The following is a 17,064-nucleotide window of genomic DNA, read 5'->3' as shown; positions in this document are numbered from 1 at the left end:
TTTTGTAATATGGTACATGTGTGTCTTCCCAAGAATACATCTTTTTTTTCTTTTTTTTTTTTGTGGCAGTCCAAGTGTTACGCTGCTCCCAGGTTCGGCTTATGGTCACTCACTCACACACTCACAGCCTGTTGAGGCACGGGGATCTTGTCAGCCCCCCTTGCTTTCTACCTGGGTTTTCCAGATAGGTGCGGCTGGAGCAGACAGACACACAGCCCTGGTCAACAGCGGGGAAATAATTGGGGATATACACAAACCACTTCCAACAGAACACTGGGGCACGAGAGGTTCTTTGTAATACACGGAGACTCAGTGAATTTAAAGTAACAGCAAAACTTTACTGGTTGCAAGGTATATTTGCTCTTCCTCATACACACACACACACTTACCACGTCCTTCCCAACTAGGCTGCCAGGCACTAGCTAGAGGGACGGAAGCCGCCAAGTCTGGATGACTCAGATGACCAAGAAGACTCAGATGACTCAGACGATTCAGAGTGGGTGGGCTTTGGGACCCCTTTTATCCCCAAAAGTACAAGTTGATGGGATTGGGGCGAGGGCCTCCATGTGCTCAGGCCCAACCTCCTCTTTCTGGTTCAGGTCCTTTGTTTTTCCTTAACGACTTGCTTCCTTCTTATCTACCTCCCCGAGGGATCCCATAGATAAGTTTCCTGGCTTTTGTCCTCCCTGCTTATGTGCCTGCTTCATCTTTAGGTTATGGCAGCTTCAGCCTAGTCTCACACAAGCATGATATAACCCAAACTCTTTAAATGGTCAAATGCCAAAATTTGGGAAGTACCGTATTTTTCCGACTATAAGACGATACTTTTTTCTAAAATCCTTACCCTAAAAATTAAAGGGCGTCTTATTCAAGGAAGTCAGCCGAGAATCGTGCGGTTCCAAACTGCCCATACTTTGTTTCTGCAGAGAGGCTTCCTCCTATTGCTAGCCTCCAATCACGAGTGAAATAGCTTGTCTCCCAAACAGACTTCCTCCAATCACAAGCCTGATGTAACTGACGTCAGCTGATGCTGAACAAACCAATTAGAGGAAGGCTGTTTGCAGAGCTACAAGCTATCGGCAGTTTCACTCGTGCTTGAATGTAATCAGTTATGCAAAAGAGCCTGGAAATAGAGCTGCAGAGAGACCGGTTGGACCTCCTCCCACCAAGTGTATCAGGTAAATGTTAACTAATTACTAAATAAAAATGTGTTCTGCACTATCTTTAAAATATTGATTTATTAATTTTGGGTTGGAAAAGTGGGGGTCGTCTTGTACATGGGGGCGTCTTATTGTTGGAAAAATACTGTAACTCTACAACACAGTAAACTTAGTTTCCTCCCGTAGAGCTAATTCATAATAACAACAACAACCTAAAAAGAAATTACCAGTGGATCAAGCTAACTTAAGTTCTTATTGTATCTTGATTACACTGGATCTCACGTATGTTGCTTCTGATTATAATGCCAAAGAGTGCATTAGAAAAGCCCTTTCAATTAAGAAAGAAAATATCAAACCCTAAGCAAGCTGTATCAATAATATGTCAATCAAGTTACATGATTACTCTAGAAATGCCATCCATGGCTGGAGCTTGGAGTTTCTACATGCTATATTTCTTTGAATCTAATTTTTCAGAAATGCTTCTCAGTAGAAACTCCAAGAACTGCAGTGACACCAAGCTTTCAGCACTTCACAAAACAGCGCCTGTTCAGTCACAAGCTTATTGTGCTGCAATTGTTAATGATATCATACAGAATCAAAAGTGGTTAATGTGGTCTGCCAATTTATTTTGGATGTACTGGGAGAGGATCTGGTCAGTGTTACAACATAAACCTTTTATTTTATTTTTTTTAATATTCCGAAAGGAAGAATGGAGGGAGAGTTATAGGAACCCATTTTATGTTCAGGAGACAGATATTTATGAGCTCTAAAATCTTTATTTTTTTGCTCTTTAAGTCTGATTTACAGTATTGTTTTCAGATCTGCTCTACTAAATTTTGTTAGGAGACATTGGAACATTGATTAGCTTTCATTTGCAGGTCAGCAGGGACCTTGATCTGCTTACACAGAATGAAAGAATTCCAGTAAAGCTTTCAGAGGAGGAGGAATTGTTTTAAAATGTACCCAACTTACTTACCATTGAGTAATGGCATGCATGCCTGTTCCCTTTTAGCAGCAGAAACAAATGAACAAAAATGCTGATTGCCTTGAAAGTATGTCATTTGGCATGTTGTATGGGGACTCTGAAAAAAGATTGTACGCATGTTAGAGCCAAGTCCCAGAAACTAAAAAAAATTGGGATATCACCAAGATATCACAAATAATAGTTCACCATATCCAACATGCTGTTTCTAAGAGTGGCCAGCCCATAGTGGGTGACTGCCTGTGGAACTCCCCCAAATTTGCTATCTTTTTTTTATTGTATTGTGAAGTAGGTTGGGCTGAGAGGCTGCAGCTGACCTAGAGTCCCCTAATCAGTTTCCTTGTCAAGGGTGGGCTTCAATCTGTGTTTCCTTGGTCCTAGAAGCTGTCAGAATGGAATAGAGAATCAGTTAGGGATTCTTCCACATTCAGGCATTACCTGATTGATACTGGGCATCTCACTTCATGCACAGATTATCTCACAACCATTGTATGATCATTTTTAAAATGTACTTCCCAGTAATATTAACTTTTTCTTTTAACTCACTCTCAGCGTTCCCCCCCCCTTCTATGTTTTGTTTTTTCATTGTAAGGCAGTGATCCTCAGAGTTGGGAAATCAAAACAATTCTGAATCACCAAGCAAAAGGGACTACCCAGTAGGCCTATCCAAGTTGTCTTTGAGTTGCTCAGCAAGGCTTTGCACTGCAAAACCATGCTATTGTCTCCACAAGGTGACAAGGCCTACATTTGGCCCTGAGAGGGTCTTTTGTGTCACCTTGCATCTCCCTCATGGATTCTTCTTCAGTAGCAAAAGCTGTAAGAGCTTTTATGTGTTAAACACCAAAGCTGTAAGAGCTTTTATGTAACACAAAAGCCTATTCTGGGAGACGTTGTAAAAGATGCTGGACCCTCAGGAGAATTCTCTCTTTTGGACTGGGTGTGTGTGTGTGGGGGGGGGGTAATCCATTAAGATAAGCTGCCCAGTGCTTGGCCAGTTCCATTAGAAGGTATACAGTACATCTGTAGGTGCGACCTAGGACTGATTTTCTGCTCCTTTCTCCCCTTCAGAGGAGGATCCCTCCAGTCAAGTGATGACACAGATAGGTGTTTCTCAGGGATGCTTTAATTTGAATTCCTAGCCTGAAAAGGGGGCTGGATTCAGCAATTTAAATGTCTTCTTCCCCTTTCCGTTTATAATTATACAATATTATACACACACACACACACACACACACGTGCATACATACCACAGCCTTTCAAGGCAAATTGCCCATACCCTTTGATGTTCTGTCTTTTCCCTCCCATCCATACAAAAGGAATCAACTCCATGCAAGTAACATCCTTCTCCCGGTAATCCAATATCTTTTGCATTCTCCAGCTAGGTTTCCTCCCCCCTAATCATACATCCTCATATTCTTCTTCAGACTTTTGCAGCTGCCTACCTCAAATTCAGTCAGCAGCTCCTCTTCTTCCAGAGTGGAAATCTACCACTTTCCTCTCTCTACTTGAGAAAAATGCTGGTGTTGCTGATGGGTTCTGGGCAATCCATGTGGCAGAGGAATGATAGCACCTTGCCCGAGTTGCCCTACACAAATATGGTATTCTATAAAGTGAGTGATCTTTGCTGTCCCATCTCCCTTCTCATCTATTCCTACATGCTAATTACTCAGCCCCCATGCAACAGAAATGGAGGAAGCAGTGGCAGTGGCTACTGCACTAAAATGGATATATGGCATGGCAGAACATAAGGAGATGGAAATGTGGGGAGGAAAATCCATAGAATACCTGTTGGCGATGCAAGGTCAAGCAAGGAGAAGGAGATGACAAGACAAGATTAACAACATTGAACCGACTTGGTATTGGAGAAGTGTGGTAATAGCTACCCCAAAAATAAATGGTGGCCTTTACTAAAACTGGCATTTTTTCTCTAAAATGTCCATTAAAAGAAAACATTTTGAAAAAGCAAATGGTAGCCTCCACATGGTTAGGGCTGCAGGATTCCTCTTCCTCAAATCATTAAAAAATATGAAAGAAAGAAGTTTGCACCTTCTTTTATCTTCTGTCCCACAGACATGGCTAAACTTTCAAAATGTTGAATATTTAACATATATTTCACACAGTGCTTATATAAATCTGGAATGTATTTGTGAATGGAATCCCCCTGATTTTAATGGTATACATCTCTCTGAAACATATAGTCACTGCAGCGCCATTGTGTTTATGACAAAAATCTTGCTTTTTTTTTCTTTCATACTTATTATGAATCTCTTCCAATACAGCATCATAAACCTGTAATTATCCTTCTGTGGCAGCTTCTCAGCGCTTCCCTCCTCTGAGTAATATTATATAAAAGCAAATTAGACTGCTTTTTACTGCAATAATCAGTTATTCATCAGAGTAGAACTCATGTCTCCTCCTGACTTCCCTCCCCACCCAAAAGGGGAGGACCCCTGAACACAGAGGAATTCTTTTACGTTCTCAAGTCTGAAGCTAATCACTATATCTCCAAGCTTATAATGATAAGAAAAATGACCAAAAAGTCTATTAAAGGGCTATGCATACAAAAAAGCATGTATTATTCCCCATTCTAGCCTTCTGCTGAATGGGTTTTGTCTTGAGTATGCATGTTGCTCCTTAATGGCAGAGTAATAATGAAATAAATATTATTTCTAGCTGGAAAAAGCCATTTTCATAATGAATAATTTATTTCAATTCAGCTGTGGAAATGAATGCAGATTTGTTGGGAGGGTTGCAAGGAATCTGGAGGGCAACTCAGATTAACTCAATTATAGGCTACATAAGCATCATTTAGAAAGAAAAATCAGAGGTTTCCGGCCTCTGTTTTGGTCCAGTATTTGTTTAATGTATGTGTGTCTATATCCTATGGATTATTTATAAGAAATATGATTAAAAATCCTTTATATTTGCCTGTTGTCAGTATTATGTTTCATCATATCTTGCAAAACTATCTTCCAGCACAGAAATTTCTCATTTTCATAAGCCTGGAATGGGACACCTGGTATCTTCAGCTCTGTTTTTTGTCTTACATTTCTCAAAAATTATGTGAGCAATCCTCTCTGTCCAGATACAGTATTTCCAACTTTGAGAAAGTATCCATAGTGGATTGTTTACTTATTAAGAATATAATCCTGTTGCCCCTGGAATTGTGTCCCAGAAGTCTTTGGATTTTCCTCTTCAAAGAAAATCCACTGCCACATTTCCCTTCCCCCACCCATCTCAGACAAAGGCTGTCCAGTAGACTCCAGTACTGAGAAGTGTCAAACACTCTGTGTGACTGTCCTGTAACTATTGCTCCCAAATGTGGGCAATATTTACAATAGGCTACTAAGGAGTTAGGATGCTTAGTAGGCTTCCTCACCATATTATTTTGTGGTAATAGTGGAAGTATCTAGTTCCATTTGAATTCGGACTCAGCTAAATTACAGTCTTGAGTTTCTCTAACTTCAGTTCTTGAAAATCTGTTTGAAACAGAAAGAGTCCTGTATATCATTTTAATGTATTTTTATCTCTTCCTCTGTCCTCCTTTTCCAGCTACTCCATTTGACTTGCTTTTCCACTGTTTTGTCCCTCAGTTTTCATTCTTTATTCATTAAGTGGGCAGGTCATCTATTAGAATTTGTTTCCCCTAAAGAAATTATAGAGGCAATTTGGCATAATGGTGAAGCATCAGGCTAGAAGCTGGGAGTCTGTGAGTTCTAGTCCCGCCTTGGGCATGAAAGCCAGCTAGGAAGAAAGTAGAAGCAAACCTCTTCCAAAAGCATTGCCGAGAAAACTGCAGGGATTTGTCCAGGCAGTTGCCAGAGTCAACTCTGACTCAAAGGCATGCACAAAAAAGGAATATTATACTATCAGCCTTTCAAGGAAGGCTAGGTCAGAAAATAGACACCACAAGGACCACGGAGCTCTATTGTTGTAGGGTACACTAATAGAATTTTGAAAGCCTACCAAATTTCCCTCTGCCCCCTCTTATACTAAAAATAATCAAGACAGGGTTATCTTGAGTTTCGTTCTCACCACCCCACCTTCCCTCCCAGGACTAAGTAGATGTTTAACTAATCGTTCTTGCATTCCTTCTTCATATGCTTCTCCAAACCTCAGGATTGTCAGTGGGTGGGGCCACTTCAACTACATAAGCAGAAACATGCAAGAACTTGAATTAGAAATAAGGTGAGTAAATAAACAGGAAATCGTTAGATTCTTAATTCTCCAGCTGTGCAGCAAAATTTTCTTTGAAGCTTGTTTTTTCATATATCACTTCAGTAGTGTAACAATAGATACTGGCAAAATAAGGGAAGTAATTAGGCTTGATAATAATTTTAATAATTTTTATTGTCTTTTTTATTCGAGATAAATATCTATGCCTTTAAATGCTTCAAATGAAGCTTGAAAGAAATTTATGTTGTGTGACATTTAAATAAAACAATCTGTTTTCTAAGGACTGCATTTCTTCTGATCCCATCGAGATAAAACCCTGTAATAACCCTGAATGTTTTTTTCCCATTCTCCCATGAGCAAAGCTATACCTGGCAAGTAGAAAGATATATTAAGGAGGTTTTTAAAAAAATTTATTTAGCATTTTTAGGTGTTAGTGACAGTGTCAATAAGTGGTATGTGCTACGTGCATTAAAGCCATTATTATCCACCTATCAAATCCTTCCCAAGGATCTGTGATAGGCAGATGTTGTCCTTTACTTTTGCTTCTTCATTTTCTATTTGTCTGTTTTGTGATCCCACCAGTTCTTGCTTGCAGGCAAATGGTATTTCTTGCAGATATTCCAATGCACCATTGTTGCTACTTTGTCATGCTGTTGTTTGTTGTCAATCTGTGTGAACTTCTTGCAGCAGCTAACTAGGTGGTCCACTGTTTCTTCAGCTTCTTTGCAGAGGTGGCATTTGCTGTCTGTTGCTTTCTTTTCAATTCTGGCTTTGTATGCATTTGTTCTTCAGGCTTGGTCTTGTGCAGCCAGAATTAGCCCCTCAGTCTCTTTCTTCAACTTTCCTGCTCTTAACCATTCCCAAGTCTTGTTGTTATCTGCTTTGCCTGATTTGATTTTCATTATAAATGAAAAATATATAATGGAACCACGGTAGTTAAAGTAGTGAAGTGATGGACTTGGTCTGGAGAAACCCAGATTCAAATCCCTATTGGACCACAATGATGTCTGAGCAACACAGGACCAGTTTTTAGACCCAATCTACCTCACAGGTTTGTCAAGGGGATAAATTTAGTGTGGACTGTCCACTGCACACAGACTTGAGCTCTGAGGAAAGCTGGATATAAATGCAATAAATAAATAGATTTGATCTGAACATAATAAACAGTAAAAAAATAATTAGAATGGTAAATAAAATTAGAACCTAAGACCAAAACATAAACATGAGGTAGACAGATAGATAGATGATAGACAGATAAATAGACACACACACACACACACACACACTTTCCTCAGTTAAGTGCCTTGTTCCCTGGAAAAGAGTTGCTTCTCATCAAGGATGCAGTGAGGCAGGGCAAAGATACATTTGATTAGTTACTTTATTTTGAGAAAAGACATCTCTGTAGATGCAGGCAACAGTTTAAAACTCTGTCTCAAAATTTAATTGAAGTAAAGTACCATTTGAATAGCCTTGGTATATACATGTATGTATTTATGTAAAGATCAGTCATACAGGGTTCACCACATGGAGGTAAACTACTCCAGATTTCAACTGGGTGGGGAATTTGGGGAGCTAAAGTCCACACATCTTAAACTTGCTGAGCTTGAGAAACCCTGATCTATTCGAATATTGCCAAGCGCTAATCATTTTCTTCAATTCTCTTCACATACAGTTGCCATTGCCTAAATGCTGTGTCCATGTTGCATTCTCAAGCAGCTGGGAACTTGTTATTGTTACAGCCAAGCCAGTAATGCTAGCTGCATGGACCTTTCCCACCATAAAAATACTCTACCAGGTGGTGGAAGTGCCTGGCAGAATGTGAAAGCCCCTCCTATTTGATTGCCCTGGTACCACTCATAGGCTTGCATAATTCATCATTCACATGCCCCTATGTATTTGCATCTTGAAGAAACAGCTTACAAATAAAGTTTTGCCATGCAGCAGCCTTCTCCAACCTGATGCCCTTGAGATGAGGTAGACTACAATTCCCAGAGATGCCAGTCAACAAACGTTTTGGACATGCTGCTTTACAATTCTGGGAGTGAACATCCAACTAATCTAGAGGGCTGCTGTACACTAGGAGTAAGCGGGACTTAAAAATAAATTGAAGTAATACTAAGTTTGGGCTTTGAAACTACAGCAATGAAGGGAAAGGCAATGGTTCTTTAAGGGCAATTTCTCCATTTGAATTCCAGTTTGTGTCAAAAAAGAAACCACAGAAGTCCTTCAAAGTTTTTGAGAAAGGCAATTCTTGTATGATGATCATTGCTAATAATATGTCCCAGAAGACAGACAAGTGTAATGTATCGTTTCAAAGCCTGGTGGCCTTTGTTGAAAACACAGAATCACAAGTTTCATCATTGGAAGGCTCCATATGGAACTCTAAAGACAGTTCGTTTCTGCAAGAACCAGATGGTAGATTAAAAGGCTGATGATTACAAGAAAAAACAAAGCAAAGTTTGCTGAGAAAGACAAAACTACTTAAGATCAAGTATTAGTGTCATTTCTACAGATTATGAGAATCTTAGTTCTAAAGTTTGCATCTTTGAGTTAAAAGTAAACAATTTAAAAAATGCCCGTATGTATTCTTTTCACTAGGGAAGCTACTTGGAAATGGTAAAGCATGCAACTGAAGAAATTATTGCTTCTAGAGCAGACCCTGCAAGAGAGCCTGACCTTACTCTTATAAATCAGTATTTATTTTTCTTTCCTGTAAGATGGGCCCACTGCAATACACATATTTAACTAAGAAGCAATTCTAAGGATACTTATATTGGTATAAGCTTCATTTAAACTAGTGTGATGCTGGCTCCAAAATAAAGACATTTTACATGAAGGTTTGTTCTGTTCAGTGCAATGAATCTATATAAAATGCACAAAACAATTTGCTTTTCCTTATTGCAAGACTCTGTATTCCACTAACTTTTCACTAAGGAAATCTTCTTTGATGTAAAATGTATATTATCCTCAACACCAACACTCAAAGAGGAAGTTGTGAAAGTTCAACCAAACCTTCTTCAGGAATTCATGTTAACTGTCTGTTTTAGCAAAGTAATTGCAGAATTTCCAGCCACACACTGGATTTACTTTTGCAGAGGCGTATTTATTCTTGTTCAGCAAGGTTTAACTTTCTGTAGGCTTGATAATTTTATGTCTAACAGATATTTTCACCAGTTCAGGCGGAATGGCCTCCCACTAAATGTGTATACATTATACTCTCTGTGCAATAAGTCTTATAATAAAATAATCCAAGAAGAAATCTACTCCATTTCATTGTCAATAAAATGGAGGATAACTGGCAGGGTAACTTTTTCAATTCATTACATAGACATTGGGGTAATCCAAGAAGTGTCGCTGGATAAAATAAGCATAAAGTACAATAAAATAATATAACAACAATATAGAAATCTTAGTGGCCATCACCAAGATTAGTACTATTCTTCAGTTATATGTTTGGATAAACAGAACAAACAGGGGCACAGAACTGAGCAGCCTGGGAAGATACATCAGAGTCCTGGTCAGACAGAAGAAGCAACAGATAAGCTTCATACTCTCTGCCAGGGTATTTCTTCAGAATGGGATAGAAGAAAGTCATCCAAGATACCCTGTAAAAAGAGCAAGAGAGGAGCATGAGGCTCAGGACTCCACAGAGCCATCCCCACAAAGTCATAAGTGCTGAGGGAAGGGACATTTTTATAGCACCCTCTACAGCACTATGCATCCAACCTGGCCAAGGTGAAGGCCTGGCAAAATTTCAAAGGATGGAGGAGAGAGAGGATGAGGGCACATGCTTATTTGAAAAAAAATCCATGGACTGTAGGGTGGTTACTAGGTTTAGAGTGGTTTGAAAATCAGTATCCTAGATATTCTGCTTAAAATGACTTCTGGCATTTTCAGATCCTAATTGGCAGAGGCTGTCCTAAGAGAGACCTAGAGATTGAAGTTTACGATTAACTCTTCTTAGCCATGTTGATTTAAAATGATATCTGAGAACCAGTGGAGCCAGACCTATTGAGAGAAAAAAAATCATTTTAACCAGAAAGTAATGAGATAGTACCAGGCTCTGGCACCCACAGAAACCAAACCTGTCTCTAGCTATAAGGTGGCACTCTTGATGCTTCTCTGAACTGCAAGGATCGCTCTTATAAACTTGGACTGAACAGAGTCCAAGTTTAAAAGTACAAATCTGAACACCACAAAGAAGCTGCAGGAATAAAACGTGTGCCCTCTGAATGTGAAAATCTCAAGATAGCTGAGGAGCTATGTTGAGCAACACCAGCCCAATATGAGATATGTAGTACTCCAAGGTAAGGAGGCCTGGCATGGGAAGATGTTTATGTGCAAAAGCTTCTTCCACTGTTGCAAGTGCCAAAGGAGGGTGTGAAGGAGCTGGCAGGCAGCAAAGAACAGAGCAACATGGCTACTTCCCTTTGCTCTGAGTAGTGAGGTGGGGTGTGTTATTTCATAAAGCAGCTTTGAAGGGTGCTATGCTTGAGCCTTCAGTGAAGAGAAGCATTCTGTTAAAGATCTGTCCAGCCCTAACCGCTCTGCTTTATTGGCTTTTTTTCTTCAAAAGGTATCTGTCAAATGGATTGCTCTTAGTTATGTTAAAAAACACTAAATATTTCATTTTTACACATAAATACTAAGGGTCAAAAGGATTCCTAGGCAATGGAAGTGAAGTTCCCAGTACTATTATTTTAAAGGTAAATTGAATGTTAAGGGTGTTATCCTCTTAGAAATGAGACCCCTCATTTCTAAGAGAAGAATTGAACTTTCAGAATTGCAAAATTTAGTTAATCTAGCTTTACAATAATAAGTAATTAGCCCATCTGGTTGTATTTTCTGTCTGGTCTACCTAGTAAGCCTGACATCAATCTGGCAACTTTCATACTATCTTCTAAAGAGAGGAACTTCAGGAATGACCTCCAATCCTCAAGGAACTCCACTATCTGCCAAGCATCTGGCAGCAGCGTTGTTGCAAAACCAGCAGCAAGTGGATGTACAGGTGACCAATCTGCAGAATGCCATGAAACAACTAGCACAACAACCGGCGCAGGATTTGCCTCAACCCACAGCAACACAACAGATAGTGGCCCAATCAATGCTTCTGTGTCCCCAAGGGAGCTTGCCAGAGAATTTTGGAGGGGACCAGGATCAATTCCTGACATTCACAGCTCAATGTGAGATGTTTATGGCAGGCAGGCCAGTGGAGTTTCCCACTGATCACACCAAAGTGACTTTTGTGCTGGATTTGCTGAAGGAAGCAGCAACTAAGTGGGCAATACCGTTCATTGAGGGGAATGATCCAGTGCTGGACAACTATCAGGACTTCATGTGTAAACTCAAGGGACACTTTGGGTATCCATACAGAGAATCACTGCTAGTTGAGAGATCCGGAAGCTCAAGCAGGGACAGAAAAGAGGTTATATATTTCAGACTTTAAATTATTTGCTGGCAATGTAGGTTGGAATGATTTAGCCCTGACTGACCAGTTCAGAGAAGGGCTGGCCGAAGACCTAAGAGACGAGCTGGTGAGGCAAGGCACCCCAAATACCCTGGAAGAACTGTATCAGCATTGTGTAATAATAGATGCCTGACTGGAAGAGGAATGGGCAGGGAAGGAACGGGAAGGAGAAGAGACACTACAGTCTGTCTTCCCCCATACCATCCCTTCCAATGGCCTCCTTGGAATCCAGCACGGGAGAACCCATGCATATAGAAGCAGTCAAGGGATCCCTGTCATCAGGAGAGAAACGAAGAAGGGATCAGGGACTGTGCCTTTACTGCTCAGTAAAAGTGCTAGTGTCTGACAGAGCAACGAGATGCAGAACTTGTCAATCAACAGAGCATGTAACCAGCAAGTGCCCAGCTCACTTCAGAACAGCACAACAGGGAAACCAAAAGGGGCCCCTCCATCATTTGAGGAATTTGGGGGAATTTGGAGATATCTTTAAAATCCTGTGGTATTTGCACATATTTGTAGCCAGATCCAAATTGAAGCCTAAATATCTGCTTTTCATCTCACCACTAATCACAGTGTATTTTGTGGAATCCACGGAAGCCTTCAGAGCTCTCCCTAGAATAAACAGCCAACAGAGGTTTTGTTCAGGCATAACATGAGGAATGTGCAGCAGGATCTCCTTCCATATTTTTTCTCTATTCCATCTTTTATTGGCTTGCTTCCATCATGGTTTCCTGTTAAATCAGGGCTTAGCTATAGTTACTGCTAACCAGGAAGCCTTATTTTGAAAGCATTATTTGAAAAGAGTATGAAAGTCTATAGGTAATAGAAGGGGAGTTAAAACCAGTGAAGATATGTATGAATCTTCTGATGAATAATGTAACACTGAGAATCAGACCTCATGACTAAGCACATATTTTAAAACAAAGTACATGTTATTAAACTGATTTTCATAAAAACTGAGAACATTTCTTTTTATGCACGTTTCTATGGAGATTAAACAAATGACAATAAGATATGCAGAAGTTGTTCAAACAAGGAACAATGTTACATTTTTCTACCTGCACTTCAAAAATGTAAATAGGGAGATATTTAGGAACACAATTTTGTTCTGGTATGTGTATATGTGTGTGTATGTGTATGTATACACACCCAGCTGGATGGTAGCTACTTAGCAGATCTCAAAAAGCCAAATAGGACCTAGCTAGTATTCGAACAGGACACTACTAGGAAATACGAGGGCTGAAGACTGGACTGGGAAGTCAAGAAACATTGTCTTGGAAGAAGACAGTGGTAAACCATTTCTGAATTGTTGCCAAGAAAACACCAGGAGTTCATCATACCCATGATAAATATGTATCACACACATACATATTTATTATATTTAGTTTCCATCTTTGATCAAGAAAGTTCAACATGGCATGTGCCACAATACCCTGACTGGCCCAAGAGCTATGTACTTAGCAGGGTTTTGAACCTGAGTTTCCCTAGTCTGAATCTAGTTCTTTATAACCACATACTGAACCACACTTATGATGCATACCAATATAACAGTAACAATATTACTTTTGCAACTCTACAGATCATCTCATATGCTAAGAATTTCATGGCATCACCAGATACATTCAACTGATAGCCATCAAGCAAGAAGAGATTGTATGAAACAGCACATTGAGTGAATTTATCATCATATGAGTTGATGTGGAAGTTCTGTCTATGGCCTTGAACTTATCAAGGGTCATTTAGATGGTTTCATGTAATCATGGTATTATAGGACATTTGCATGGTGTCATAGTCTCCATCTCTCTCTCTCTCTTCCAAAGAGGGAGAAGAACCTCATCTGGTAAATCATCTTTTTGAGCAGCAGGACTGTCCAGGTTTGAAGATGCAGATCTAAAGTATCATAAAAGTAATATATTCCAGTATAACATCAGTCCCTCAAGACTGGTTATGTGATCAGGCCTGGGGCTCTCAGGGGACTAGAGAGATGATTAATTTTATCCCCTCCTGTTTTGTGTGTTTTTACAATTTTTTTATATGTAGTTGTTTTTATGGGTTTTTTTTTAATTGTTGTACACCGCCCAGAGTCACCTTGTGTGAGATGGGCGGCTATATAAATATGATAAATAAATACTGTGGAGCAAAACCCAAATATCTCTACTGAATTTAAGGCTAAACATACTCAGTCAACACAATACAAATCCTTGCCATTGTATTCCAGAGGAGCCAATAGCTGCAAATCAGGCAATGGCCCTTTAAGAAAGTTATTTTTGTGGATCACACATCCACTGAATATCAGAGGGGGAACGTGCTTCTCATAAGAATGCTTGGCTAATGGAGATAGCTGAAGTGTAGTAAGATTGAGAGCTTTCTGAGACACGAGTCTTATTCCCGCTTCCAATAATTGTAGTGTTGCAAAGAAACACTAGCCGTTTCAGCCCATTTCCTCACTCTAATGCTTCAAATTTTGGGAAATGGTAACTTTTTAAGCTGCCTCTCTTGAAACAGAGCTGCTTGTAAATGAATATGGTCTCTTTAAAGGTATGTTAATGAGCAAGAGCACATCAGTAAAATTAAAATAAGTGGTTTCCTTTGAATATGAGTCTGACTTGAATAAGAAAATTAATGTTTGCATTGTGTTATGAACATGCAAATCACTATGTAAGTACTGCCTTAATTATAATTGCTATTAATGATGATAGCAAAATTCCAATGAGTTATAATGCATCCTATAATTAGATTTTGATATACAATTTTTGAAATAATTAAGTTTCTTCCAACTTGAGTGTCAGCTAGGTTATATATAATACATAATACAGGCTGATCATGTAATTAAAAATGTTTCATAAAACCATTGGTAGACCTTGCATTATAACAATCTCCACATTGACTTAAAATTAAATGGTGCTGGTTTCTTTCTTTCGAGAATTGTTCTACATCACTCTAGTGTGATTGATGCCTGTATTATAAAAAAAAATAAGCACACTACACTTGATGAGTTTTGGTATAACAATACTTTTGAAGTAAACTTGTATGAAGGCAACTAGAAATTTCCATCAGAGAAAGATCTCCAAAAAGTGTGACTGAACTGAAAGTGTTCATATAACTTTATTTGTTGGACAGTGGTGAAATGAGGATGGACATTTTTTTCACTATTTCCTACAACTGATTCTTTTAAAAAAGATACATATTATTTTCAACTAGTTTATGAGGAACTATTTGAATTTAGATACATTCTTACCAAAAACAGCAGAAGGAAATCTTCAGCCATCTGCTGTGACCAAGTTCCGGTACTACCACTAAGAGAAGGGAAGAGGTGGCTCTTGATTGCTTCTATACCCCAAAGATCTTGTGGAGAGTTTGGATATTCTCTAGTGCAGTGTGGGAATTGGTACTGCAAGTCAAAAGTTAATCAGTAAAAATTTTCTGCCAGCTTTTGACAGGTGAACAAAGGAGAAAGAACCATTTGTTTGTGGAACAGTAATTCATGATCTGTCATATAGATATTTCCTATTTTATGTATGCTAGGAGTGGGGAATTGATGGCCCTCCTGAAGTTGCTGAGCTATAAATCAAAACTGAAACAATGGGTTTAAATTGAAAGGAAGTAGGTTTTGGTTGGATATCAGGAAAAACTTCCCAATTGTAATAATTGTTCAACAGTGCAACAGATTGCTTCAGGAAATGTTGGATTCTCCTTGGCTGGATGGTCCTCTGCTCTGGAGGGAAGGCAAGGTGGTAGTTTCCTGCACTGCACAGGGGGTTGGACTTGGTGATCTGCTAATCTTGATATTCTGTGGTGGCCATGCTGGCTGGGAATGTTGGGAGTTGTGATTTCAGCACAAAGAAGAAGATGGTTTAGCTCAAACTGTCCCAGTAATTGGGGGATGGGAAATCAATTTACAGATATGACATTCAATATTTTCCCCCTCTTTGGCTGCTTTAAAACTGCTGTTTAAAAAAAGTCTGGATTTTGATTAAAATAGATTATTTCCAGGGAATTACTCATGAAAAATTGGTATAATTACTGCAGTCCTCTGATAATTTTTTGAATATAAATTTGTTTTATACTGTATATAGATATATATATAGATATAGGTATATATGCTATTGATGTTGTTGGATATGATCATTGCATTGTTTTGTTAACTAAATGTGGATATATTGGGGTAAGAAACATAAAAGAAACATGTTTTTATATATTAAGCAATTTGTATGTATATCTAGTAGGTGGTAATGTAAATATGAGTAGTATGTTTATGATGATGTGCTTTTAATCTACTTGTGAGTGGCTTTGCAAATAATTTGGAAAGCGGTATACAGGTCCACACATTATTAAGTAAAGCTTAAGCTCCTCCTTGCCACTTTGCACATCTATAGAATCAGCCTGCTAGATAATCTAGACTAGAGAGAAATTCCTTGTAGTCCCACACTTCTGGGAAGTGAGGGAGATGAAGCTACTGCTTTACAATAGCCTCCGGGAGGAGATCAGATTAGTCCCCTCCCTCATGGTATTCAGGAAGATGTTAAAAAATGAGCTATTTTAGAGAACGTTCTATTAAGTTTATGGACTGTGCCATCTTTTATTTATATTTTTTCCCTTATTTTTGTTTTACTATATCATTATATTGTGCACAGATTTCACAGTTTTATGAGCTACTTATTCAATTGCTATTTTAGACAGACAGTGGATGCTTTAATTATTTTTCTTATATTGTGTAGGCTGTCAAGAGTCATTATAATAAGGTAGGATAGCAATGAGAAAATAAATAAAATACAGTAGATGTGGGGTTGAAGAGACATGATATTTCTGGATCCTCTCTTCTTGTACAAGACTTCCCTGCTACTTTACTTCAAAAAGGAAATATTATCTAATGTTTATCCCTTGTCTTTTCTGTTTATCTTTTAGTTTAATTTTGTGGGCAAACTGCTTGGTCCAAGAGGAAATTCCTTGAAAAGACTACAAGAGGAAACGGGTGCAAAAATGTCTATCCTTGGTAAAGGTTCGATGAGGGACAAAGCCAAGGTACTGTACCCAAATCTTAATTTCCAATCTTACCAAATGTAGATGAAAACAGTTCAAAATATTATTCTTGGAATATTATACCTTTTGAAATTAAATCAGTATGGAAATGATTACAACCAGTGTTGTGGTTAGTATGCTACACCAGGATCAGAGAAACATAGATTTGGGTGCGCATATGTCCTTGACACTCATGAGGTGACATGGTCCAGTCATTATGCCTCACTTTAACCCAACTTACAGGGTGACTGCTGTGGAGA

General features: G+C 38.9%; 1 protein-coding gene across 3 annotated transcripts in view; it reads left to right on the top strand.

The window, feature by feature from the left end:
* Positions 1–1,066: 1,066 nt before the first annotated feature.
* Positions 1,067–17,064, top strand: part of KHDRBS2 (KH RNA binding domain containing, signal transduction associated 2) — a 288,252-nt gene continuing 272,254 nt past the window's right edge. For all 3 annotated transcript variants that reach the window (XM_088137381.1, XM_088137389.1, XM_088137396.1), the window contains exons 1-2: positions 1,067–1,178; positions 16,691–16,807. In XM_088137381.1, coding sequence (XP_087993507.1) covers positions 16,766–16,807 — 42 coding nt within the window. In that variant the 5' untranslated portion in view covers positions 1,067–1,178; positions 16,691–16,765. The remainder of the gene's footprint in view (positions 1,179–16,690; positions 16,808–17,064) is intronic.

This window comes from Python bivittatus, unplaced genomic scaffold (genome assembly GCF_059951505.1).
Source record: "Python bivittatus isolate LINGU-HERP-01145 unplaced genomic scaffold, Pbiv_v1 ctg000020_np1212, whole genome shotgun sequence".
NCBI lineage: Eukaryota > Metazoa > Chordata > Lepidosauria > Squamata > Pythonidae > Python > Python bivittatus.
This window is presented reverse-complemented; position numbering and strand designations above follow the sequence as displayed.